Source organism: Rhinolophus sinicus, linkage group LG02, assembly GCF_036562045.2.
Source record: "Rhinolophus sinicus isolate RSC01 linkage group LG02, ASM3656204v1, whole genome shotgun sequence".
NCBI lineage: Eukaryota > Metazoa > Chordata > Mammalia > Chiroptera > Rhinolophidae > Rhinolophus > Rhinolophus sinicus.
This window is the reverse complement of record NC_133752.1, coordinates 192375264-192402923: the sequence shown is the minus strand read 5'-3', so window position 1 is coordinate 192402923 and position 27660 is coordinate 192375264. Positions and strand designations below refer to the sequence as shown.

The following is a 27660-nucleotide window of genomic DNA, read 5'->3' as shown; positions in this document are numbered from 1 at the left end:
TTGCCCCCTTCCGTCTGTTCTCATCAGAGAAGCCAGAGGGAGCCTTTTAAAAATCAAGTGGGTCATAGCATTCCTCTGCTGAAACTCACCAATGGCTTGCTTCCCTTACCATTCAAAACAAAAGTCCTTCACTGCAGAACTGGTGCCAGCCCTCTCAGGTGCCCGTGGTGATATGGAGGGGGACCCACATCCTTGTGATAATCAAACCTGCCCCCCACAATTCCCAGGGTTTCAGTCCGGGCTCCATCCCTTCCAGCTGTGTCACCTGGCTGGGCTGGTTTCTTCATCTAAAAGCAGGGGGCGATAACAAGCTTGAAGAATTCTCGTAAGAATTACAATCAGGTTTCTGGCATAAGGGTGCTCAGTAAATGGTCGCTAGTGATAGAGGTCTACGAGTCAGCGAACTCTCAGTTGCTCCTGTTACCTGCACCTGGAGCTGCACACCCTGCATATATTTGTATCCTTCTCCAATTCCTCCTGTGCTTATTCTCTATGTCAGAAAGTAAGGTTACGGGCTGGAGCTTCTACCCCTCCATCGAGCGGGCCGTACAGATGGACTACAAACAGCGGCCTTCGTATGAGGCAGGTTGTGGGGACTGAGTCCCAGAGAACAGTTTCCAGGCTCTCAGCCTCATGTGGAAAGGTGCTGGCTTGGGTGGTAGCTGGCCATCAGCTGTGACTAGCTGGCCGTCAGCTGTAACCAGTTAGCCATTAGCCACTGATATAACTGCTGTGGCTACGCTAGCAAGCGTGGAGTGTGGTGTGCAGATTGTAAAGAGGCGGATTGCAGTTAGCAAGTGAGGTTGGTTGGCAGAGAAGCGGACGGCAGATTGCAGATCGTGTGGCTCCTGCTTCCTGTATCTCCAACCCAGCCGCCAGCGAGACTATAGTGGTATGACTCCCCTATCTATGGCTCCGTGGGTGTTCCTTTTTGGCCTCACTATGTGCTGCGTTCTTGTGCGGGGAGCCGGAGCTGAGACCCCACATGACACCCTGCATGACACAGGTCCCCACCCAGCTCCTCTCACCGTGGACTGAGTCCACAGGCTCCTACACTTCTGCTTTGTGATCCTAGGCCAGTTTCTGAACCTCCTGGAGTTTGGTTCCTTGTCTGCAAACAGGTATACTGACAGTCCCTGCTCCACAGGGCTGAGCTGAGGAGGAAATGAGTGTGTGTGCAAGGTTTCCAGCCCTGCCCCAGGCATGCAACTGCTGACCATGGCAGCCATCCCTGCACGACAGCCCTGGGCTCCCCACCTTCAGAGCGCTTCCCCTTGATTTTGGGAGCTGGAGTCCCTCTTACTGACTCAGGCTGGCTCCCTCCTCCAGCCAGAGCAGCTCAGCGCACTGACTCAGGCACAAATTCCCACTGGAATCCAGCCCCCACCCCAACTATTTGGCCCCTGCCAGATCCCGGCTGGTCCCAACTCCCCGAAGGAGGAGGGCAGGGGATTTGGCCATGGAGACTGTTTCTGTTCCGGGTCAGCCTCTGCCAAGCCCAGGAAGCTGGAATGCTTCCATTGCCATGATGACATTTCCCGCAATCTAAAAATTCTGTCTTTGGTTGGAGCACAGAAGCTTAGACTCCAAGCTCCATTTCAGTCTTCCAGACTTGATGCTTCTTGTTTTACTTTGGCCACAGAGAGCTTATATAACGTCGTTTAATTTTTAAAAAGTAGTGTAAACAGCAAAGGAGCACAAAAATAGTGTTGCGTGGAAAGCTGGGGCTTGCTGCTGAAGGGGATGCCAGAGGCAGCTGTGGGTCTGGGGAACACGTACTCTGGAAAGGCAGAGAGTGGCGCGAGGGGCAGGGAACCGGAACTGCTCATCTGACACCCTCTCATACAGGGCTCTTTAAAACTGTGCTACACCCCAAACACCAATGTGAGGAGACAGTAGGATGAACGCCCGCTGCTTCTCCAAACAGTGTCATCCAATAAGGATGAGCCTGGGATAGGTACATTTGTATGTTAAGTGACTGGGGAGCAGCCAGACTTACCATCACCCCAGACCTCCCTGAGGCCTGGCTGCCAGACTGGCCTCCCTGTGCCACAGCCAGAGTACATTGCTACTTTCTACCCTGGCCTGGGATCCTGGTTCCCTCCATTAAGTTGTCACCTTCCTATTGCCAACTCAAGGATGCCAGTGCCTTTTGGCCCCATTGTATGACTCTCTCTCCCAGGACCTAATCCAATAGTTTGGCTTAAAAAAACCCCTCAGCTATATCCCACTCCTCTGATCAGATTTCTCCCAATCCTCCTAATGAATGTCTTTGGGGTCTTCATTTCCTCCTCCGGCCGACACTCTTCAGTTCATCCAGTTCCTTCTCCATTAAGTGGGATTCGGCAGTGGTCTCAGAGAGCTGAAAGAAAAGCAGCAGACCATTAGAAAGGACATTTCTGCGCTAGGTTTCAGGTTTGCAAGGTCAGCCCTGTGTGCCTGGGAAAGGCCCCTGGCATTTCTCTAACACGTTCCTCCAGGCTCCATGACGGGAAGCCCTTCTTAACTGGGAAAAACTTTCACAATCCACTCTATCAATGTTTCTGATCACTTAGGATTGCATCACTCACTGCTTTAAGGAGAGCAGGCCTCGGGATGAGGAAGGCAGACACTGGCAAGTCTAAACTAAACAATTAGTTGCTTCTGAGCTGTAGCTCCCATAATGGTGATTGGGGATGGGGGCGGAATGCTTAAAATAGAATGCCACTTTCCTCATCAGGATCTTTCAGTGGACTTTAGATACTCATGACAGGGACAGAGAGATATAAACTCTCTAAAGTACAGGTCAGCTTACTGTGAAGTAAGAGCCATGCTTCTGGAGCAATCACCGTTCCAAATTACTTGTATCATTAACTCACCATGAGGCCGATCCTACTATCCTGCCTATTTTATTGCTGAAGAAACTAAGTTTCTTCACACCGATCAGTTAAGTAACTTGCCTAAAGCACCAGGGCCGGTGGCGTAGGAGGCAGGCAGTTGAGCTCCAGAATGCAGGCTCCAACCCCTCGAGTGCGGCTCTCCTGCCTCTGTCAACCTTCGCGTGCATGTCGGGGTACAACAGGCTGGGTTTTTCACCGCCACAAGAAACCGATGCCAATGCGGCGAGTGCCCCGGGGCACTGACTGACGCCCACTTGGTAGGGGACAGCTCCAAGCCATGAGCAGACTGTCCTCCTTCCTGGAACGTCTTCATCCCCAGCCTCCATTCCTTCCCTTATCCTTCCACATTCAGCTCAACTATGCCTTCCTCTGGGATGTCCTCCTGTCTCGACAAAATTATTCTCTCTCGTGTGCTGACACCAGACCCTGTAAGAGACTCTGTTGCCCTCACCGGGCGGCGCTGTCATTGCGCTTACTGTCCATCTCCCTGCTAGGCTGTGAGCCCTGGAAGGTAGGGACTGTCTGATTTGGTTTTGTATCCTTGGATTCACAGCAACGTCGGTGTGAGCTGGCTGAACTGACTCGGGGCGGCGCGTCTCCCGAAAGGAGCGCCGGGCAGGCCCCCCCCCCACCACCTTCCTCACCATGTCCAGCAGGATGTCCACTTTCAGCCGCAGGAGATTGTTCTCTTCCTCCAACTGCTGGTTTCGCCTCCGCAGGCGCTGAGCCTCCCTGCGGTCCACACCTCCACTAATCCCTGTCTCTGGCGGAAGGACAAAACCGGCAGTTACCAGGTCACCAGGGGGTTCTTCCGCAATCTTGTCAGACAAAATGGCAGGAGATCAGCTCACCTGCTATCCACTGGCCATTTTCAAACTTCAGGCTTTGCCCCGCCAGGTTCATACTGGGGGTTCCATAGTCAAGGCCCAGCTCCACCTCCCGGGTTGAGCGATCCAACTGTGGGCGAGACACTGCCTGCTGGCTTCAGGAGGCCGTGGCACTGCGGCTCGGGCACTGATACTGCCTGCTGGCTTCAGGAGGCCGTGGCACTGACACTGCCTGCTGGCTTCAGGAGGCCGTGGCACTGACACTGCCTGCTGGCTTCAGGAGGCCGTGGCACTGACACTGCCTGCTGGCTTCAGGAGGCCGTGGCACTGACACTGCCTGCTGGCTTCAGGAGGCCGTGGCACTGCGGCTCGGGGCCCAGCGCCTCCCACTAACTGGAGGTGCCAGCCACTCACTGCTTTTCTCTAATCATTACCCGGCACATTTAATAATGTAAGTCAGAAATCAAGTAAGGTACAACAAAATATGTTAAAGTATAAAAGAGAAGAATCATGCTGTTTTATACAATAGACGTTTTTCAGAAAAGCTGTATATGCGGAAATTTATACAACGAATTATTTCACATCTGAAAAATCCACTTCTAAGTTGTCATTTGCTTATTACCGAACCATATATGTCATGGAAAAGGCACAAAAGGCTAACGCCCTATTAGTTGTAACAGCTGTTCTTTGATGTGTTTTTCAATGTTTCTACAACTCACTGAGCACCCACCCTGGTCAGGACTAGGGCTGGGTATTCAGAGATGAAAGCAACCAGCTCTGCCCATGAGGAGCTTGGAAACGGCCTCTGGAGCTCTGACATAACCTTCTGAAAGCCAAACCTCATCCTTTGAGAATGAATTAGATTCTTAGACATGACTAAAATTGATTTCTGGCCAAGTCTTGAGAATAAAGTGGAGTTAAATCGGATAACACCACTTGGAGCCAAAAATCACGAGATTGATTCTCTTATTAGGTTCTTGAAAAAGCTCTGATTCCCAAAGAGGAGTTCAAAATGATTTTAGCAATAGCAATATGAATGAAAAGGAGGCCCTGGTGCTTGGATGCCTCTGGAGGACCCCCTTCCCATCAGAGACACTCCAGGCATGGGCACAGCTGGCTGAGCCCAGTGGTGACACTCACATTATGCAGGTTGGAGAGAGAAGCAGACTTCCGAGGGGGTGTCTTCTTTGGACTGAACGTATTCCCAAAGAGAGGCATCTTTGACAAAAGAAAGGCCAATGCTCCCTTGTCCTAGGGTCAGAACAAGTCAGAGGTACAAATAGCTGGGTCAGTGACCTTATGTCACTGTCCTCAAGTCATGAAAACATACCTCTCGTGCGGCTAGTCACAATCCCGGTGAGGGCTCCCGTGTGTCGTGTGCTGGCTGTGTGCCAGGCAGTGTGCTAACACCTTTGCATGCAGGACCTCAACTCCCACAACCGTGCCGCGTAGCTCCTCTCGTTATCCCCATTTGACAGATGAGCTTTAGAAAGGCTCAGGTCCTAAGGGGGAGCTAGGATTTGCACACAGGTGTGTGTGGCTCTGTAGTTTATGTTAACCACAGGCAAGGGCCTCACTTGCCTGTCTGGAGTTTTGTCACAAGATGTCACAAGATGGCAGTGTCCTTATGCCTGTACACGGGTAAGAAGCACGCTAGGCGACAGCCTCGGCATATACTCCATTTTGAAGCTATATTTATACTTCACTTTCAGATTGATAATAGTGCCTCTCACTCAGTCCATATGTCAAAGGTCACCTGTCCTGTACGGTAAGTGAGGTGTCCAGTGGAAGGAGGAGGCCCATGATGGGGCAGAACTGATAATGGCAGCCACACATTTGTTTTCAGCATATGGCAACCTACTGCAATTCACACAGACGCAGGTAAGTCGAGTTACTGACACTGCCCATTTGGGGGGTGGTGTGTGGGGAGAGGGAGAAGTAAACCTTTTGTATAGTTAGGTATGACATAAATATAGAAAAGTATACAAATCATAAGTGTACGGCTTCACGAGTTTTTACTAACACACACACAGACACAGACACACACACACACACACACACACCCTTGTATAGCCACCCTCCAGATCTGGATACAGAACATCTCATCACCCCACAAGCCTCGCCCAACAGCTTTATAACCATGGTCTTGTAGAGGATGTCCTCTTCTGTGTCTGGATTTCTTCACTCAATATAATGTTTGTGAGATTTATCCATGTTGTTGTATGTAGCTGCAGTTTGTTCATTCACATTGCAATAAAATATTCTACTGCATAAAGTGACATTTGGACCGTTTCCAGTTTCTATTAAAAATGTGCTAAGAAAAAAAAAAATGTGCTAAGAACATTCTTGGATGTGTATTTCTGTACACATTAAGTATACTTCTCCGGTTCTATACCTAGGGGTGGAATTATTGAGTCATGGAGCAGTTACATATACAGCTTTAGTAGTACTGCCAAATGGTTTCCAAAGTGGTTGTATCAATCTATACTCCTACCAACACTGTACGAAAGATCCTTGTAAACATTTGGCATTTCCTATCCTTTTTATTTTATCCATTCTGGAAGGGATGTGGTGATATCACATTGTTTAATTTGCTTTTCCCCAATAACTAATTAAATCGAGCATCTTTTCATATGCTCACTGGATATCAGGATTCCCTCTTTTGTGACATGCTTGTTCAAGTCTTTTGCCATTTTTCTATTGGGTTGTCGATCATTTTTTAAGTTGATTTGTAAGGGTTCTTTATATATATTCAATAAGAGTCCTTTGTTTTATATAGAGAGAATATTGAAAATATCTTCTCCCACTCTGGAATTTGACTTTTTGCTTTATTACTGGTTTCTTTTTGATTAAAGAAGTTCTTGGGGTGGACGGGTGGCTCAGCTGGTTAGAGCGCAAGCCCTGGGCAACAGGGTTGCAGGTTCGATTCCCACATGGGCCAGCGAGTTGCACCCACTGCAATTGGAATGAAGTCAATGAGCTGCCGCTCAGCTCCCGGATGGTCAGATGGCTCAGTTGGTTGGAGCGTGTCCTCTCAACCACAAGGTTGCTGGTTCTACTCCAGCAAGGGATGCTGGGCTACACCCCCTGCAACTAACAATGGCAACTGAACCTGGAGCTGAGCTGCGCCCTCCACAACTAAGATTGAAAGGACAACAACTTGACTTGGAAAAAGTCCTGGAAGTACACACTGTTCCCCAATAAAACCTTTAAAAAAAAAGTTCTTAATTTTCATGGAATTTAATTTACAAAGTTTTTCTTTTTAATGATGAGTGTTTCTGTGTCCTATTTAAGAAATTCTGCCTACTCCAAGATCATGATATTTTCACATATTAATTTCTGGAAATTTTGTTTAACTTTCACAGTGTCTCTCCAAGCATCTGGAGACATATGATGAAGGAAAAAAGAAAGCCAAGTTGTTCTTTTTTTTTTCTTTTTAAGGAGGGCACAGCTCACAGAGGCCCATGTGGGGATCGAACCAGCAACCTTGATGTTATTAGCACTGCGCTCTAACCAACTGACGGTCACCCCCAAGTTGTTCTTGTAAAGCCTGCAATTGTGCTGACAGCACCCCTGTGCCTGAGCACAGCATGTGGACACAAGAGACCAAGTTCCAGGCCTGCCTCCGCCCCTCAGTTGCCTGCTAAACCTGGGCCAAGTTATTTTATTTCTCAGGGTTTCAACAGGGACACATCACTCATGACTTCACTAATTCTCATAACACTTAAGCCAACAACCATCATCAATATATTACAGATGAGGAAGAGAAAGGGTCCGGACTAGTTGCTTTTTAAGTCAGACCCAATATCCACAAACAACTCTGGCTAAGACCCTGGGTTCCTGGGATATTAGTGTGGACCCAGCTGCCCCCTTGGCAGCCCTCTTTCTAGTGAAACTCCCTGGATCGAGAGAGGGCTCAGATGCAAGGAAGTGAAGGGAGAGCATCCGGGTTCCAACCACTGTTCTGCAGTTCACCCCTAGTTGTGACCCCAGCACTTACCTTCCCTGGGCCTCAGGTTTCTTTATTTGTAATCAGAGAAAATAACAGTACCCTACTTACAGGTTGTTAAAGTGCTTTAGGGTTTATAAAAAGCTGTGGCAATTTGATGCTCAGGGCAACCCTGGGAAGTAAATGAAGTCCGTCACCATTTACAGATGAGAAAACTGAGGCTTAGAGAAGGTAAGCGACTTGCCCCCATTGAACCGTGAGAAGGTGGTGGAATTGGGCTTCAAATTATCACCAGGGCTCCGCGCTGGTGATAATTATCAGTTCGTCACTGTGCATGTTTTACAGTTTGCAATGAGCCATAAAATACATTATCTTGTTTTAATCTAACAAGAAGGTGGGTCTTTGGCTTTCATCGGATTCTCAAAGGGATCCGCGTTCCCCAGACTTCAGAGCCCGCCAAGTGCATGCCGCGCAGGTACATCGCCACCCAGGGCTGGTGGACTTAACTGACTGCAGCGAACAAACAAACGTTCCCTTGCATGCCCTTCACAGGTGACCTGGGGGAGGAATTACTACCCCGATTTACAGTCGAGGCAGCACTTCGAGATGAGCGGTAACGGACCTGGGATGAAGCCGGCCTCCGCCCCCTGCTCGGCGCCCCCTGGCCATTCCAGCTGCGGGGAGGCCTTGGGTCCCCTACGGAACTTCCGCCCAGGCGTCCCAACTCATCTGGGCCCTCAGGCGACGCCGGGCTCGGAGACGTACCTGACGCGTCCCAGAAGCTGGGCTCGGAGCCGACCCGGGGACTGCCCGCCACCCGGCTGCGGGGTCTGCGTCCAGCGCCGAGACAGTTACCGCCCAGCTCTCCGCGCCCCGCCTGCCGCGCGCACGCGCAGCCCCGCCCTGGGCGCTACCGCAGAGGAAGTGGGGGTGCCCATCGCGACGGGGTCCACAACGCGAGCATCCGCAAAGCACCAAGAACGCTTGAGGAGTGTCCTCGACATATTGAATAGACTCCACAAGGTGACTGTCTTCTGGAGTCACTTACATGCCCCCATGCTGTAGTCTAGGACGAAGAACTACACTCACCCTCCCCCCAAAACCCATTGGTCTGCTCTCCCCAGCCTCCTGGGGCCGTCACTGTGGTAACGGCGTCTGCCGGTGACTCGCGATGGTTCCATTGTTGTGGGCCAGGGGGACGTGGTGGCTGCGCCCGGCGTTGCCTGGAGAACGCCAAGACTCACAGTAGCAAAATGGGCCTTTCCTTGTTGCCCCTCCTGCTCCCCCCACACGAAGCAAAGGGCACCCATTCCTGGTGGATGTGGGGGCCACGGGGGTCGGATATCGCATCCAGAACTTTGCAGGGTCCCCTGAGGAAGCCGTGGCGGAACCGGCCCCGAGTTCGTCGAATTCCTCAGCTGTCGTCAGGTAAGACGGACAGAAGAACGGTCATCACCCTGCCCGCCTCCCCACGCCTGACTCTCATCGGTTTCTACAAGCGGGGGAAACGGAGGCCCAGGGCCGCTTCAAGGTCTCACAGTGAGCAAGGGACAGAGAACTACTCGAGAATCAACTCTAGATCTTCCCGAGTCCTAACAGAGTGTATTATTGGTTCCATTTGAAAAATGAAGGAACTGAGGGTTGTTCAAAGGATACTGACTGGGGGCCTAGTGGATGCACCAGGTCGTCCCGGCAGTGAGGGGCAGGACCCCTGGGTCGCTTGATTCGAAGTGCAATTTTCTGCCAACTACACCTCACTGCATTGGAAAGGGGAGAGTTCCATGTCCTCGAACCAACATCTGCACAGCCTAGCTCAGCACTGTCCAATGGAAGCATAATGTGGGACGCAGGTGTCATTTAGAATTTTCTAGTAGGTATATATTTAACTGAAAAAACCCTAAATCAGGTGATATGAATTTGAATAATATATTCTTTAACTCCAAATACCCCAAATACTATAATTTCAACATATAATCAGCATGTTTAAATTTGTACAGCTTGATTTTTAAATTCGGTCACACTAACCAAATTCCAAGGGCTCAGTTGTCGCCGTGGCTAGTGGCTACTGTGATGCCCAGGTCTAGCCTTTTCCTACCTTTGTACCCTTGGTCCTCTCTGCTTGGATGGTGTTTCCCCTCCTCCTTTATCTGATTAAATTTGATTTTCTCATGTCTCGTAGTAGACATAAGTTCCATTAGGGCAGGGGTCAAGTCTGGATCAAAACAGGAGAACACTGCTGGGTCGTGTTAGCACTCAGTAAATAGTCATTGAATGACTTAAGATTACGCTGAACGAAAGTTAGCATGTTGTTTAAGTTAAAGCCTGTTAACTTTAAACAGGGACATTTAAATCTCGGCTGCCAGAAAAGGGGCTCCATGAGGGCAGAACGTTTCTTAATCTTCTACTCATCGACCCATAGCACCTAATACGGTGCTGGATGCAGGGGAGATATTCAATGAAATTAGTTTTCTCCTCTGTCCTTTTTTCCTCCTTAAGTACTGACAATAAAAACTTACTATGTTTCAGAGAATACTTATCTTAAAATGGTATCATGAAAAATTCAGAGGGGAACCGAGTGTGTATTTTAAACATTTCTCTTAAGGAACATAATATTCAATTCTACCATTAGCACGAGTAGTGATGTTAAGCTAGACGCTTCTTGACAGGGTGACCCTAAGCCTGGCTACTCAGAGAAACTGCTCGAATTTGCCAATCATGCTGGGCACTGGGTAGGAGGAAAATGAGAAGCCCTGAAGTGCATCTGCTTCCTCTTTACCCTGCTCTTTGCCTGTTTGGCTCAGGGCTTGGAGAAGGAGGGAGGAAAGAGTATTGACCTGGGTCTGGGCCAGCCCTTCCTACAACCCAACTGACTTGGGACAGCCCCAAATGGATCGCCTCTTTGGACTAGAAAGAAGTATGATGAGTGAGTCTAAAATGGAATCAAATATTGAGTGAACTTAATCCCTCAGGAGTCAGTTGCCTAATGGAGAAATCTGTAGAAGCAGTTAATTCCAGTTCAGTATTGTAAATGCTGTAATGGAGAGATGAAAGCAGACTCCTGGGCTTCATGGAGGTGGGGTGGTACTAATAGTAATTCAAGAAGATTTTCTAGGAGATGTATCATCTGGGCTGAGCATTGAGTAGAGGGAACGGCACGTGCAAAGGCATAGAGGCCCAGAGCATAGCGTGGCAGGGACCAGGAAGAGGTTCAGTGGGGTGCAAGCATCTAGGATGCAGCACTGGGGAGAAGAGGGCAGAGCAGAAGGCCTGAACCGAAGGAGAGGAAAGGAGATTGTAATGAAAGGGCCCCTCGGTTCTTCCTTCCACCAAGCTTTACCTTTTCTCTGTCCTTCCATTATGTATGAGCTTCTTGAGAAGCAGGTCTAAGTTTTTTACTTCATTGTAACCAGGCTTCTACCACCAGGCTCTGGACATGGAGGACCCACAAATGGTGGTAGTGGACTCCTGTCCTATAAGCAGGGATCCAGGAGAGCAGCCTGGCCATAGTGTTCTCAGTCCAGGAGGAAGAGTAGTGAGGGGCCAGTTTTCTGAGAGGGAGCAGAAAGCGTCTGGTCAGTCAGGACCCTCAGGCTGAGGAGATGGACCCGTATCACAGAATCGTAGCATCTGACAGCTGAAAGGGTCTTAGGGTCCTCATTCAAATCTCTGACTTTCCAGGTGAGGCTCAGAGAAGCAAAACGATTTGATTTCATTTCTAGTTTAGAGCCTAGCTTGCTGGGTGGTCTGGAGCCCCAGCCTTTTCAGCACTCCAGTCTCCTTATTTTTAAAACTACAGTTGATCCTTGAACTGGGCAGGTCTACTTATAGGTGGATTTTTTTTTTCAATAAATACATACAGACCTTTAAATATTTTCTCTTCCTTATGATTTTCTTAATATCGTTTTCTTTTCTCTAGCTTACTTTGTTGTAAGAATACAGTATATAATACACGTAACATACAAAATATGTGTTAATTGACTGTTTGTGTGATCAATAAGGCTTCCGGTCAACAGTAGGCTATTAGTAAAGTTTTGGGGGAACCAAAAGTTATACGTGGATTTTCAACTGCATGGGGTGTGGGCACCCCGAACCCCCACGTTGTTCAGGGGTCAACATTTTTCATTGGGTCCCGAGGGTGGGCATCAGCAGGCAGAAAGAAAAAGTACATACGCCTTGAAATCCTCATTTGACAATGGTTTTCCCAGACAAAACCCTTTATTCCCCCTGTTGCATGCAGCCTCTCCACCAGCCCCGCTTGCCAGAGGAGCGTGCCTGTTTTCTAAGATGGTTCTATGCTGTCTGTGATTTCCAGGAGGCTGGTTGAATGGAGAACAAGATCAGAGTGAGAGGCTCTTAAAAGTGGAAACTTACTGTTTGTCAGTTTACAAGAACCTGGACAATGGCTTATTTCAGGAAGATGGATGTCATCAATGTCACCGCCTTGCCAGTGGTACCAGTGGATGAGCACCCGGCTGCCTCACTCGTCGCACAGAATGCAAGGCAGAATGCCGTGAGGAAGAATATGGAAGACAGTCCACCCTGTATCCTTCTGTGCTGTTGATAACTGAGACCAAATACACCTGCTGCAGAGGTGTAATCTGTGCTTGAGTCTGTAACATGCATTACTTGTTAGCTTGTTCCTTATACATTCATTAATTTTTTTTATTACTTAACTCTTGCCTACCTTCTAAAAGAATTTGAGACTGTGTAAGATTGTTTGACTTGAATTTGTTTCACTAAGATAATCAGAGAGAGCCCAAAAGGAAGAAGTATGGGAAATATTTGTTGAAAGAATGAGGAAGAAGAGAAAACAAGCTCATTTTTCCCCATTGTCTCCTTCTTTTCCTTTTATCTTCCAAATAATTAGTTATAGATAGCAACTAAGAAGACATGGTCCAGCCCTCTGCCCTCTGACAAGTGAACATAAGACTCAGTTTAAAAAAAAAAATTTTTTTTTTTCTGCTGTTGACCTCACCTCTTCTCACCTGCCAGCCCTTTTGCCTGGGCTCAGCGTTTGCCCCTTCTGGCGTCATCCAAGCTCTACCAGCATCTTACTTCTCTAGTCCTGCCTTCGTTGATCCTCATCTCACTTCCGACGCTGAACTATATTCCAGGGACCCCAAATTCCCATCTCTGGAGGACTTAGAGCTCAACCATCAAATAACCCTCTGGGGTTATAAATAACTACAGGTCTTTCCGTCTCATTTCCCTTCAAGTCATGCTGCTGCCAGCCAAACTGCACGTACCCCTCTGCATGCCCTGTCCCATGCCTCCCAGAAACCCTCTTCAAGATGAGCACCCATGATCCCACCCAGGATCTGCCTCAGGGTCTCATTTTCCTGTGCCTTTTTCTTTCTTTTTTTTCTTTTTTAAATTTTTATTGGGGAATATTGGGGAACAGTGTGTTTCTCCAGGGCCCATCAGCTCTAAGTTGTTGTCCTTCAATCTAGTTGTGGAGGGTGCAGTTCAGCTCCAAGTCCAGTTGCTGTTTTCAATCTTTGGTTGCAGGGGGCACAGCCCACCATCCCATGCGGGAATTGAACCGGCAGCCTTGCTGAGAGCTCGCGCTCTAACCAACTGTGCCATCCGGCCGTCCCTCCAGAAGCTCAGTGGCAGCTCGTTGTCGTCAGTCTAGTTGTGGAGGGTGCAGCTCACTGGCCTATGTGGGAATTGAACCAGCAACCCTGTTGTTCAGAGCTCACATTCTAACCAATTGAGCCATCTGGCCTCCATCCTGGGCCTTTTTCTAACCTCCCATCTTTTTCTTAATCCACATTCATCTCACCTTAACTAATTCATTTCACTCCCTACGATTTATTATGTCTCTCCTTGCCATCTTCATTTATCATCCAATTTGTAGGAACACTTGAGGGTAATGGAAGGAAGAGTGAACCTTGCTTTAGATGAAGGCAGTGAGGAGTGATAGGATTATGGGGCTTTCACAGAGGATATGTCCTGGACCAATTGAGACTAAGACAGAAAAAATTCAGACGTAGAGACGGTAACAAGATGGGCCCTTGAACTGAGCAGAGATTTCAACAATGATAGACAAGGTCAAGTCATCCCTCCCCTGAAAATCTCTCTTAAAGGAATAATCCAAAATATGGAAACTGCTCTGTGTGACTCTGTGTATCACAGCATTCTTTATGATTGCAAAAAGTTATAAACAACTTAAATATTCAATAGCCAAGGAATAGTTAAGTGTATTAAGGTGCATCCTCTAAACGGATTCACGTAAGGCCATTTAAACTATTGAGAAGATTATTTAGCCTTATGGAAAATAATCATAATAATGAGGAGAAGAGAAGTCAGTAATAAAATAGGCATCTACTGAGATTATAATTATGTAAAAAAAAATATGTATGTAAAAAAAAAATACTGGCAGGAAATCCCCCCAAATCCTAACAGCAGTTGTTAGTGTGGTAGCATGATGGATAGTTCTTTATATATTTTCCAAGGTGTCTAGAATATAATTTTCATTTATAAAGCAATTCATTTAAAACAAGATTAAAAAAGTGTTAAATGTTTTCAAATAAAATAATCAAGTGGAGAGACAGCACAGAAAGGGAGTGAGCCTTCGTCCTTGCTGGGCTAGCCTCATCCTGCTTGCGTGTAATTACCATCCAGAGTTTCCTTAGCAGACTCACCTCCCAGCGTGCTTTATTGGCTCCATCCACCAGGTGAACCAGAAGATTACTGGGATAGATCTGCGTTCCTGTGCGTTGGACGACAGTCTGGTGAGTTACGGGTGCTGGGGCCAAGGCCAGGCTTCCAGGAAGGAAGGGCCCTGGGGGCCCCTCCATTTATGTGAAAGCACATTTGTCCAATGGAGGTCTCAAAGATATATATAGATTTTGATTAGTAAGCTTTATTTTTCTTGGCGTTTGGGGCTGACAGTAAAATTGAGCAGAAAGGACAGCATTCTCACTGTCACAGCAGTCCCATGTCCCTACATATGTACAACCTCTGTGTCACAGTGGTACATTTGTTAGAACTGAGGACCCTGAACTGGCACATTGTCATCCAAAGCCTATTGTGTACATTACACATGGTTCTCTCTTTGTGCAGTACATTCTATGAGTTTGGGGAAATGTAATGTCATGTATCCACCTTTGTAGCATCGTACAGAATAGTGTCACTGCCCTAAAACTCCTCTGTGCTTCTTCTATCCTTTCTTCCCTCCCCCAGTCCTTGGCAACTACTGATCTTTTTATTGTCTCCGTAGTTTTGCCTTTTCCAGAATGTCATAGTGTTGGAACCATACAGTATGTAGCCTTTTCAGATTGGCTGCTTTCACTTAGTCATATGCATTTAAGGTCTCTCCATGTCTTTTCATGGCTGGATAGGTCATTTCTTTTTAGCATTGAATAACGTTCCATTGTCTGGATGTAACAGTTTGTGTATCCATTCACCCACTGAAGGACTTGTTGGTGGCTTCCAAGTTTTGGCCATTATGAATTAAGCTGCTGTTAACATCCCTGTGCAGGGTTTTGTGTAGATATGTGTTTTCAGTTCAGTTGGGTAAATGCCAGGGAACATGATTATTGGATCGTAGGCTAAGAGTGTGTTTGGTTTGTAAGAAAGTGTCAAACTGTCTTCCAAAATGGCTGCACTATTTTGCTTTCCTGTGAGAGTTCCTGTTGCCCCACCTCCTCACCAGCATTTGGTGGTGTCAGTGTTCTGGATTTGGGCCATTCTAATCCGTGTAAGGTGACATCTTGTTGTTTTAATTTGCAATTTTCTAATGACATGTGATATTAAACATCTTTTCATATGCTTACTCGCCATCTGTATTTCTTCTTTAGTGAGGTGTCTGTTAAGTCATTGCCCTATTTTTTAATTGTTTAGTTTCTTATTGTTGGGGTTTCCAAGCTCTTTATATATTCTGTGTCTTTTGCAAATGTTTTCTCCCAGTCTGTGGCTTGTCTTATTCTCTTGATATTGTCTTTTGCAGAGCAGAGGTTTCGATTTTATTTATTCATTTATTTATTTATTTATTTATAAAGATTTTATTGGGGAAGGGGAACAGGACTTTATTGGGGAACAGTGTGTACTTCCAGGACTTTTTTCCAAGTCAAGTTGTTGCCCTTTCAATCTTAGTTGTGGAGGGTGCCGTTCAGCTTCAAGTTGTTGTCCTTTCAGTCTTAGTTGTGGAGGGCGCAGCTCAGCTCCAGGTCCAGTTGCCGTTGCTAGTTGCAGGGGGCACAGCCCACCATCCCTTGCGGGAGTCGAACCGGCAACCTTGTGGTTGAGAGGACGCGCTCCAACCAACTGAGCCATCCGGGAGCTCAGCGGCAGCTCAGCTCAAGGTGCCGTGTTCAATTTTAGTTGCAGGGGGCGCTGCCCACCATCCCTTGCAGGAGTCGAGGAATTGAACTGGCAACCTTGTGGTTGAGAGCCCACTGGCCCATGTGGGAATCGAACCGGCAGCCTTCGGAGTTAGGAGCATGGAGCTCTAACCACCTGAGCCACCGGGCTGGCCCTGTATTTGATTTTTAACTGCACTTAAGGAGTCTGAGGCATAAATCTAACAATCTTCAAGATAGGGAGATTTGAAATGAAGCCACAGAGCAATGTCAACCAGCAATCCCCTAAGGACCTGTTCCTCGCCGGTACTGAGAATACTGCTGGGAGGGCCAATTCCACACCGTCTAGAATGGACAGGCGCTGTACAGCTCAGTGGGTCCACCTGCCTCACTCCCACACATGGCGGCTGGGAGGCAGGATCTTGATGATGAAGATTTACTCTTTGAGGGATCCTGTGTGCGGTGGGCACATTCACTCTCTAACCTGTAGGTTTTTCACCCACACCGGCGGTCACTCACTGCTGGTCTGTAGGCAAGGCTGGGCTTCCCGTGTGTTTTGTTTGTTGGCCCCAGTTGGCCCGAGCTGTCTTTGGACTGGGGTCTGCATTTCCTGGTGGCATCATCGGCTGGAGCAGAAGTACGGGGGCTCCCGCTATCAGCGCACGAGCTCTGAAGTTCGCCGTAGTCCCCACTGCTCCCCACTGCTAGATGAAAACCCGAGTCACCTGTCGGCAGGCAGTGCAGTTCTGTAGGTCGGAGGCTGTCGCTATGAGTCCGTACTTGGCCTGACCTGCGGTCCACGGTGCCTTGTCCCTCTCCTCCTCTTCCTCCTCCTCCTCTTCCTCCTCCTCCTCTTCCTCCTGCTCCTCCTCCTCTCCTGTCACTTCCCCCTGCCCCCTTACTGCCTGCCAGTTCACCCCACCTAAGTCTCCTAACCCCTTCCCACCTGACATCTTGCTTCCCACCAACTTCCTCTGCCCCCAGGGGCCTTGTCTCCACAGTTTTTAGCTTCACCCTCACCCCAGCGTTTCCAGTACTGACTTTTGGGTCAGTTCAGCTCTTGAGTCAATCTTTTTGTTTTAGTTTAAAAATTTTAAATAGCAAGATAATGCATGCGTATCCTAAAATACTCAAACCATCTACAAGTATATAAGTAGTCAAAGTCACTTTTCCCCAGCCCTGTTCCCTTTCTAGAAGAAACCATTGCTAATTGTGTGGTATGCATCCTTCCAGAACTTTGTTTATACATTTAGAAATATATAGCACATCCATTTGGGGTTGTTGTTTTCTTTGTTTAATGTAATCAGGATCATACCATAAATATTATTTTGTAACCTATTTTTGGTTTTAATTCATTAATTTTTAACAAACATACCTCTCGGAGATTTTTCAGAATCAGTACTGTTCTTTTCATGGCTGCATCATATTCTCTAGGTTGAATGTGGCATAATTAATTTAACTGTTCCCTATTGGTAAATATTTCAGTGGTATTTTCATCATAGTGAGCATGTGAATATTTTTGTACATGTGTCCTGGGGCTCATTTGCAAGTATTTCTTGTCCTAGAAGTGAAATTCAAAATTTTGGTAAATACAGTCAAATTGCGTTTCACAGAGATTCAGCCGTTCTTTGCTGATGCAGGAAGGAGACCATTAGCTTCAGTCTCCTCTACCCCACCACTGAGCAGAGCTTGGAATTGAATTGTAAATAAAAGCAAAATACACGTACACACTATTTGGACTGATTCCATGTAAGTTAAAAACAGCACGTGTCTGTGTATGTGTGCATTTATACGCAGGAAAGTGTTTAGCCGCAGAGCCACAGGCTCTGCAGTAAGACTGTTAGAGTTTCAGTTCCTGCTCTACCATTTTCTCACATTGTTACATTATTTAATCTTTGTGAGTCTCATATAAAATGGTGATACCATTAATAAGGAGTCACCCTTATAGGGTTGTTGAAATGATTACATGAGTTAAAACTCACAAAAATCTAACTTTGTCCCAGGCCTGTTACACACCAACGGGAGAAATGGCCTAGCCCCTGACCCCCACCCTCCGCCAAGATTTGCATCAATCCCTAATGCCCCATTTCTTTTTGGTTTTTGAAGGAAACTGAGAGATTTGAGTTGGAGAAGACGGCTTTTAAAGAGAAAAGTCACGGAGGCTCGGGAGACAGAGGCAAACGTCCTTTCTCAATGCCTGGATGGTGGTTTGGTGGGGTTTGGTTTTTTAGTGTCTAAAATGCATTGGGTAGGAGTCCAGAGTTTCAGATGAGGATATTTTTTATCTTCTTCTTAAAGAAGACTTCTTGACATTGGGCAAGGAAGGAGGGAAGGACAATACCCCTTACAGACTGCCTACTACGTGCCACATTGCACCAGATTCTCTATACGTTTTCCTCTGTGAAATCTTCCTAATGCCCTACCTGTGAGGTCGGTGCGATTGAATATGTTTTATAGATGAGGAACAGGCTTGGGGGAAGGGGGTAACTTGCCAAAAGTCACACAGCTTGTCTGTGGCAGTTTCTAGACTCATCCCAGCCTTGTTTCAAAGTCCATGTTTTGTCTCCTCCTGGCTGCTTCTCCGGCTCAAGTAGCAGGGGACTCTTAATAAGTCAGCAACACAGGCGAGATCTAGTGAGACTAATAACGTGCGTGTCATCAGGCCGCCCAGGCTGAATGAAAATCCCAGTTATAATTACTACACAGCAGTGGACAGACCCGAGATGCCTCACATCCTATTTCTCTCCTTCCACTCTGCTGCAGACAAAAGTCAAAGAACATCCAAGTACACTTGCAGCGGCTCAGAATCCAGGAATGTCAAATCTTTCTTTATTAAAAGGGTAAGGGATCTTTTCCTGGGTCTGTTTCTGGCTGCTTTCTGCTGGGCATGAAATCAGTCTTATTCCTGGGGGGAGAGGGGATACTTGGCACCTGGATAGTGGTTGTGCAGGAAAATTGCAGAATTCCCTTTTTAGAGGATCTCAAAATGTTTTAATAATGCTAGGATTTCTCATAACACTCTGGAAAGGGCAGGATGAGAAATGTTCCAGAGGTCATCTGTCTGTTTATTTTTAGAACTTAGAAGGTATTTCCCCTTAGAAACAACCAGTTCAGATTCAGCTCACGCAGAGTCACGGTGCCGTACTGCTCCAACGGGCCATTTCCACAGCTGGTTGGGTTGATCATTGCAGATGCCCCGGAAGTAGGAATAGTTAGATGACCTGCAGCTTCATGCAGCTTGTCGGTGGCCGAGCCCCACTTCCTGCTCAGATCCTCGGACCCACGGCCAGGCTTTCTCCGCCGCCTCCAGAAGCCACCCCAGTTAAAATTCTCCTAAGCTTGCTCTTTAAACTACCCAGAGCCTATGTCTCCAAACCGTTCAATGCTGGAGAATGTATTTTTATCCTTTTTTCACCTTTTAGCCTAGGAAATTCTCCCAAAAGCCCGATGGTTGCAAGTCCACATTAAAACTGTCAAATGACCCATGATGGTGGCCAAGCAGATTTAAATGTCCTACCCAAGGTGGCACAGCTAGTAATAGTGGAGCTGACCGCGGACCCCAGATTGTCTGACTCAGAATCTGTGCAGTTTATCACCGAGTTCTTCCATTGTCAATGCCATAGCCCAATTAGAGAGTAATTTTGTCTCTCAAAATGTTTCTAGTAGGTGCCTTTGGGTGATGGTGATTGGTTTCCTCTTTCTACTTTTCTGTATTTTTACAGATTTTGTAGTCATATTTTATTTTTATTCTAAAAATCCATTTAATGTCTATATTGAGAACCATAAAGATAGTCACATTCTTTGATCTAATAGTGCCATTTTAAGAAAGCCATACCAAATAAATAACCCGAGGAGGTGGGAAACTACCGTGTTTCCCTGAAAATAAGACCGAGTCTTATACCGTGTTTCCCCCAAAATAAGACCGGGTCTCAGGCTGGCCCGGTGGCTCAGGCGGTTAGAGCTCCATGCTCCTAATTCCGAAGGCTGCCGGTTCGATTCCCACATGGGCCAGTGGGCTCTCAACCACAAGGTTGCCAGTTCAATTCCTCGACTCCCGCAAGGGATGGTGGGCTGTGCCCCCTGCAACTAGCAATGGCAACTGGACCTGGAGCTGAGCTGCGCCCTCCACAACTAAGACTGAAAGGACAACAACTTGAAGCTGAACGGCACCCTCCACAACTAAGATTGAGGGATAACTTGACTTGGAAAGAAAAAACAAAGTCCTGGAAATACACACTGTTCCCCTATAAATTCTTGTTCCCCTTCCCTAATAAAGAAAAAAAAAACAAAAAACAAACAAACAAAAAGACCGGGTCTCATATTAATTTTTGCTCCTAAAGACACATTAGGGCATATTTTCAGGGGATGTCTTGTTTTTTCATGTACAACAATCTACGTTTATTCAAATACAGTCATGTCATCGTCTTCTGAAACATCGTCATAATGTACTAAATGCATCCGTCTGGCTGACAATCTTAACTGGGGCTTATTTTCAGGGTAGGTCTTATTTTTGGGGAAACACGTATATGCTCCAAGTTATTATTAACTTTATTATTAATATAGTGACAGTAATATTACTCAAAAGTAACAGTGAGTAGTTAAATTATTGCACATCTTAACAGGATATATTATTTTAAATGATACATTTGAAGACAGTGTAGCAGTGTGAAAAATCTAAAATTAAGTGGCTAGAGCAGGATATTAAAGTGTGTGTGTGTTGTAAAATGATTGAGGTTACATCTACCTGTTTGTATACCTGTGCTCAAAGCCTGAATGGGAAAATAGAAATAATGTCATAGGTGTTTGCTCAGTAGGGGTGCTGGGATCATAAATGCACCCTCATTTTTTCCCACATCCTGTAAGGTTGTTATATTGTCTTCATGCTAAAAAGGGGAAGATATCCTATTGTCTTACCCTGTCAAAATGATGGACTCCATTTTCATATTCTTCTTCTTTTTTTGCTTCAGAAAATAGCAGATAAAAATCTGTTGGCAGAGCTGTACCAGTACCCACAGTTTAACAGCTCTAGGCCAAACAAGCTTCCCAATGGGGTGGACTTCTGTGACATGGTTGGCAATGTGGTTCGGTCTGAAAGAAACCCCCTCACCGGCAAGGTAAGGAAAGACCAGACAGCTCACCTCTGTGATGCCCACCTGGGCCCAGCTGTTCCCAGTGTTACAACCACCCGCGTGGCAGTTGCAGCTGTCCCAGTTTTACATCCCAGGAAACTGAGAGTCCGGACAATTGAGTGAGTCACTGAGTTTGCAAGTGACCGAGCTGAGCTTAGACCCCAAGCCCACGTTCCCTCCAAAACCAAGAGTCTTTCTACCAGATTGCTGGTCTCCAGACTGTTTTGATCATGTGTCCTATTAGCAAAACAATGAGTACACGCCCTCACGACATGTTTCCTTATCAATGCTATAGATGTTCTGTTGTCAGTCACTGCACTGTATGTTGATGAACTTAATTTCTTTTTTTCTTAATAAAACATTAGTTAGAATATTTTCTTCCCATGCCCCATGGGGTGAGTTACCCACTTGGAGAGCAGCGCACACTACACTGGGTTCCTTAGGAAGGAAGGAAGGGCATATTCTAAGGCCCAGAAGAACCTGTGTGCATATGTGAGACAACGGTGGCCACTCAGGACGTGGGGATAGTTGTGAGGAGGTGTGGGGAGGGGAGGAAGCAGCCCTACAGCTGTGTCCCATCACCCTACATGATTAACTCCAAAGGTGACTGGTGGAAAGATGGTGTGATTAATAACAATAAGCAGGCGTGGGACACGGAAGGAGGAAAGGACGGTTCTGAGTGGAGATGGTATATGAATCTGTCTGTGGCGCCAGGTGCATTTTTTTAAAAAGAATAATTACAACAACAATAATAATGTGAATTTTGTTTCTTTTCAAGTCTTTCTGTTCGGATAAAGAATTAGAGAAGTTTCTCTCTTCTCCTTCTCTAGCAACCATATGGCTGGATAGCTTCTGGTGGATCTTTCATGAAAGGTACCAGGTAAATGCAAATCTGATCGCTTCTCTCCTTGCTTAAGTTATTTTTCTATGGCACAAATCGTAACCTCTTTAACATGGGCTATAAGCCACTCTGATTCTCTGGACCGCCCTGCAGCCTCCTTCGTCACCCCATCTTTCCGCTCCCTACCTCCCACAAGCCTCGCCCTATACCCGCTTGCTGGCTGTATTACTTTGGGCAAGTGACTTCAGCTTTCTGGTCCTCTCTCTTAGCCGCTTTCCAATGTCTTGCAGCTCCCCTGCGCTGTAGGAACTGGTCCATGTCACATGTCTGGTCAAGGGCAGGGCCGAGAGTAAAGTAAGGACCTCCCGGTCCACAGTTAGGATGCTTTCTTCCACACTCCCCCTCTATGTTCATGTTTTATAAATCCTATGAAACAAATTTCTGTAGTACTTCCTAAATAATGAGGTTAAATATCTTGAAAATAAGATTTCTAAAAAGGAAAGAAATACATATTTAAGAATCTCAGCTCTTGGCTGTTTCAGCAGGGACTGTAGTAATCCCTTCTCCGTTTTTATTCCTGGCAGCCAAACAGGGAGATCCAGAATAAGTTGTTCGACCGGATAGCCCTACAATACGCTTTTCTTTTGTTTCGTGAATCCAGGTCCCACTATGAAGAGGCTATTTTAAAGGTGAGCATGAACCACTGTTTAGGAAAAAACTCACACGAGATAGCTACTCACTTCTAAGCCAATGGGATGCCCTTAACTTTCTTTCCATAAGGGAGTGACTAGTAAGTTGTGATACATCCACACTGACTTACAATGCAGCAGTTAGGAAAAATGAGGTAGGTCTATATATACTGATTGGGAAAATGTAAAGCTATATTTTAAGAGAAAAACAAAGCAATGTATACAATGCTATGTTTAAAAAATATACATGTATATGTACATTATGTATGTGTGCCTATGAATAGAAAAAAGTCTGAAAAAATCTTTACCAAACTCTTAGTCAATCGTTATGTTATATTCTGGGGAATAAGGTTATAAGAGACTTCCTTTTCTAGTTTATATATTCCTGTAGTATTTAAATAAGCCTATAATTTTAAAATTAAAAGTATGAATATACTTATATACTTTTTATGAGTGTATGTATAGAGGTACCTGAAGGTTTGCTAGAAGAAAATATTTAAGTGCATAGTTACATGGTTTGGGAGTGGGGAATGATTTTTAAAATATGGCTCCAAGGAAATAACTGTAAAGGAAAAGACTGATCAATATAATTATATAATTTTTTAAAAAATTACTACAAAGTTAAAAGGCAAATGAGAAACTATGCAGAATATCAGTACTATATATGTGTTTGTCACACAACATAAAGAACTCTTATAAATCAATAAGAAAAAATGAAACACCCCATAGACCAATGGACAAAGCACACATAATCTAGAAATTCACCAGGGAAGAAATACAAATAAGAAAAAGTTCATCCTTAACAATAATGAAAAATATGAATTAAAACAATACTAATTTGATGTCCCTTCTTACCTGTCATAGAGCATAGATTAGAAAGTATAATTCTTAGTGTCGTTGAGGACACAGGGAAATGGCACTCTGACAGTGTGAGTGGAAAGTAAATTGATACAATTATGCTGAAAGGCACTTATGTGACCGCTTAACAAGTCACTTAGGCTTTCTGTGCCTCAGTTTCATCATCCATAAAATGGGGATAATAATGCCTCTCATTGAGTTGTCCTAAGGCTTAAAGGAGATGGTGTTTGTAAGGCATCTGACATACTGCCCAGCACAGGCTAGCTCCCAATACATTACTGTAATTAGTAGTATAATACTATCTTCTGGGAGACATAATCTAATATACAGGAAAAGCTGCTTTTATTCACGCGTGCATTCATCCATTCAACAATCTTGTCTGCCTACTGCTATGTGCCAGACAATGACATAGCTTAATAAATAAAAATAATTATTCAGCATAATTTTTAATGCAGTCTTGGCAACAAGACAATATCCACCAATAGGGGATGGTTAAGTAAATTTTGATATGCCCACTCAGTACAATATTATGAAAACTTGGGGGAAGTGCTTATGTTATCATTTAAATACATAAAGCCAGATATAAATGCATAATCTGCGCTCAACCATAGTTAAGAAACAACGATACCACCTGTGCACAGACAAAACCCAGTGAGTAATACTTACTAACATTATTTCCGGGACATAGCAAGATGGGTTTGTCAAATGCATCTTGTCACCTTCGGGACTGCTGTTTGGCCAGGTTGCAGAAGGGGCCACACCACAGACCACACATGGACAGAGTTGCTGGGGGAGGGCTTGCTGGCCTAGCATAGCACGGTGCTTGAGGAGCCATCCCCAGGTAGGGTAAGGAGTCCACCGAGCTGTGGGGCAGCTGCAGAGGGAAACTGCTCCCCTAATAAACCAGAAGGCAGTATGGTGTCAGAGAATTTTATCACAGGTCCTTTCTGACATCAGGGGCTCTTCCGGGGATAGAAATGTCTGGAAGGTTGCCTGAGTTCTGCTTGTCCCCCAGAGATTGCCATCACTTCTGAGTAAAGCCCTGTACACAAGCTTCTGTTGCTGCTTCCCACAGTCCTGGTTCAACACACACGAATTCAAGTCTGACCTCTGTAACACGATGAGCCTGTGGATTTCAGGTAAGAGGTGCTTCTTTGTCCCGGGGCAAGCAATTCTGGAAACACCTTTTCCACCTGAGCCTGGGTGTGTGATTGTTTGCCATCACACCCCTTCACTGAGGCAGTCGTCCTTTTCTCTTCTCAGTATTAAAGAAAGTAAAGCGGTTAGAGCCCCAACGAGCACCAATTTTCCCGCTTCCTCTAAACAGTTCTCAGACACGCCTTGTCCCCTCTTCGTACCCAGCTGCACCTGCAGGGAGCAGGATTGAGCACAGCCCCGTAAACATCACCATCAAATATGTAGAGTGAACTCATTTCTGGTACTTAGCTATCACTTAGTGTGATACTACGTTGAACAAAATTCACTGAGTACCTATTTATTATGTGCCAGGTCCAATACTAAGCCCTGGAGGTGCAAAGGTAAATGAAACCTCCCCTCAGCAAGCTTCTAGTCCAGTAAAAGCAGAGGAGACAGACAGGAACACAATGCCAGTGCCTTTGCATTTGCACAGCGCGGCACAGGCTCACCCATCGTGGTGTCATCTGGTCCTCACACCCACACTGTCACATGGGCAGGGTGGGCATACCGTCTCCATTGTCCAGATGAAGAAACCAAAGCCTCCTGGAGAGGAAGTGACAGCCAGGACCGCAAGGCTGGTGTGGGGCGGAGACAGTGCTCGCTGGAAGCCCAGCCTCCCGATGGACCATCCGGGGGCATCTCAGAGGCCTCTGTCTTCCATTTGTCGTCTCCTGTTCTCCTTTGCAGAAGTTTTCATTATCACTCTTGACTCCCTCTTAGGTATATATCCTTGCCCACAGAATTATAACAGTTGGGACTACTCGGAACTGGATCCAGAGAGATTCCGGAGACAAGAATTAATGATGCAGAGAAAAAAACTGATAAAGGGTAAGGTACCGCTTATGGACTTCTGCCCCCTTTGTCCCAGCCACACCCAGACACCATCTAGTTGGGGCAGGGAAAGGCCAGGTTCTCGCTCACGTACCCCCAAACTAGTCACCAAAATGACTGAAATGTTAATACTTCCGAGCCATGGTTAGAGTCGGGGGTGGGATTTTCCATTCTAATGGTAGATGCCCGTTGCTGAGTGTCTGCTATGTGCCAGGCACCGTGCTAAGGTGTTTATCCTTTTTATTTAATCCTCACAACAAGCAGCTGAAGGGCCCACTGCCGCCTCCTCAGATGAGGCAACCTGCCCAAGGCCAACTTTCTTACTGCGCTCGGCAGACAGTCGAGGACGGTGTGCCAGGCACGGGGCTAAATAAACAGTAGGCACGTGGCCCCGCCGTGCAGTCTAATGGGAAGCTCAGGCAACACAGCTCCACTGCAGCGGATCAGGCACTGGGACAGGGCGTGCACCGCGCGGGGAGGGGGCCCAGTTCCGCCCTGAGAGGGTCAGGAAGTGGCATGTAAGCTGCAGTTGGAAGGGTGTGTGTTTTAGGCTGGGCAGGGGAGGACTACTGTTTTAGGCAGAGGGACCAGCGTGGGAGAAGACCCAGAGGCTGAGCGGCACAGAGGTGTTTCTCATGGCAGCAGTGGGCTGGAGGACCAGCCTGTGGGTTGCCGGGATTCAGACTCAGGACTGTGAAATCAGAGAACACACTGGAGTTCAGCTGGGGAATGTCTGCCCCTTTTCATGGGGTACCCCAGGGATGCAGCAAAGCTCTGTCTTTCATGGGGGCAGACAGCATCTGTCTAATCAAACCCTTTCGTGATATCCAGGACCCTTCAGGGAGGAGGGAGAGAGGAATGAGGAGACTGGTTTTTCTCTTAAATGTGGTGAAAACAATTCACATTGTCAGAGTATGAAGCTGAGCACGGAGCTGTAGTTGGATTAGCAACACAGATAACGCTAATCACACGGACTTGTTCTCTGCACCAGCCGCTGCTGGACTTGCATTGTTTTGTTTCATCCTCCCCAACCTTAGGAGAGATCCTATTATTTCCATCGTATGGCAGGAATTGAGGTGTAGAGATGTTCAGGTGCCCGAGGTTTCCCAGCACAATTGGGGAGCCAGGTTGTTGCCCAGACAGACTCACCAACCTGGTGCTTTTGTCAGTCTTTGGCCTCTCTGTCCAGTGAAACCGTTCTCCTTCCCTTAGTCTAACGTCCTCAGGGAAAGGAAGGGCACCCAGCAGAAAGGAGGGACCCCCTTACGAGGCAGTGCTGTCTCAGGAGATGAGCTTCCTGTGCCTGGAGGGGCCCTGGCAGAGCTGCTAGCACGTTGCCTGAAAGGTTGTGGGTTGGGTGGGAGCTTGGGTGAGGTGCCCCCTGAGACTCTCTTTCTGAAAGCTGGGAATCTGCGGTTGTGGGGCAGCGTAAGCCAGGGTGGGGAAACTGTGCCCAAGACCTCTCTCAGGCGTAGTAGTTCCCTTGGAGCACTCCCAAGCCTCACGGCTGCGACTTATTACAGCGAAAGCACACAAAGGGAAAAGGTGCATCGGGAAAAGTCCAGGAAAACCAGGCACAAGCTCCCCTGAGTCCTCTCTCAGGGAGTCACACAGGTCGCGCTTAGTCCTCCAGCAAGGAGTTGTGCCAACACGTGGGAAGTGTTGCCTGCCAGGCAAGCTCGTTAGAGACTCAGTGTGCAGGGTTTCTACTGGGGTCTGATCACATAGGTGCCCCCTGCCTGGCATATTCCAAATTCCAGGGTCCCACAGGAACTCAGGTGTTCTGTGTAAACCATATTGTTTCTACAAATGGTTTAGGCACAGTGAGCCACTACACTGCTGAAACCCACATTCCCAGGTGCCAGCCGAGGGCCAGCCTTATAAGCAGGACTCTTCAAGGACAGCCATCAGGGCTGCTATGTTAACACTTTCCTGCACAGTTGTGAAGATGGATATGAGGCCATAAGGCCATGAGGAAGCCAGAAATGCCCTTCAGCTCAGTAGGTCAGGCCAGAAGGATGCTGGAGCTGGGGTGGGTTCCAGATTCAAAGCAGCTCTAAGCACCTAGCAGCCAGCATTTGCAGATATTCCGCTTAGAACTAGGAAGTCAAGAGGAGGATTGGGTCTGGGGAGAAAGGCCACAAGTTTGATCTT

General features: G+C 46.7%; 2 protein-coding genes across 3 annotated transcripts in view; one reads left to right on the top strand and one right to left on the bottom strand.

The window, feature by feature from the left end:
- Positions 1 to 1643: 1643 nt before the first annotated feature.
- CBY1 (chibby 1, beta catenin antagonist) lies at positions 1644 to 8573 on the bottom strand. Of its 2 annotated transcripts, XM_019734566.2 has the most exons (6): positions 8421 to 8515; positions 5846 to 6020; positions 4847 to 4957; positions 3731 to 3836; positions 3524 to 3642; positions 1644 to 2362 (listed from the first exon to the last, which is right to left on the bottom strand). In XM_019734566.2, the coding sequence occupies exons 2-6, from the start codon at positions 5846 to 5848 to the stop codon at positions 2282 to 2284; spliced, it is 420 nt and encodes a 139-aa protein (XP_019590125.1). In that variant the 5' UTR covers positions 5849 to 6020; positions 8421 to 8515; the 3' UTR covers positions 1644 to 2281. The 2 variants fall into 2 exon arrangements, with proteins under 2 accessions (XP_019590125.1, XP_074182506.1); XM_074326405.1 differs by lacking the exon at positions 5846 to 6020 and having other exon boundaries at positions 8421 to 8573.
- A 12-nt stretch (positions 8574 to 8585) lies between these two features.
- The window catches only part of FAM227A (family with sequence similarity 227 member A), a 50343-nt gene continuing 31268 nt past the window's right edge, over positions 8586 to 27660 (top strand). The window contains exons 1-10 of the mRNA XM_019734561.2: positions 8586 to 9083; positions 11968 to 12196; positions 14310 to 14392; positions 18068 to 18137; positions 18725 to 18801; positions 20929 to 21075; positions 21869 to 21970; positions 22516 to 22620; positions 24494 to 24617; positions 25396 to 25503. Coding sequence (XP_019590120.2) covers positions 12055 to 12196; positions 14310 to 14392; positions 18068 to 18137; positions 18725 to 18801; positions 20929 to 21075; positions 21869 to 21970; positions 22516 to 22620; positions 24494 to 24617; positions 25396 to 25503 — 958 coding nt within the window. The 5' untranslated portion in view covers positions 8586 to 9083; positions 11968 to 12054. The remainder of the gene's footprint in view (positions 9084 to 11967; positions 12197 to 14309; positions 14393 to 18067; positions 18138 to 18724; positions 18802 to 20928; positions 21076 to 21868; positions 21971 to 22515; positions 22621 to 24493; positions 24618 to 25395; positions 25504 to 27660) is intronic.

Excerpts from the sequence above, each read along its gene's own strand:
- CBY1 (XM_019734566.2), bottom strand. Across the intron at positions 3,643-3,730 it reads AAATGGCCAGTGGATAGCAG|AGACAGGGATTAGTGGAGGT; the intron begins GTGAGCTGATCT and ends TCCTTCCGCCAG. Across the intron at positions 2,363-3,523 it reads TGGACATCCTGCTGGACATG|CTCTCTGAGACCACTGCCGA; the intron begins GTGAGGAAGGTG and ends CTTTTCTTTCAG.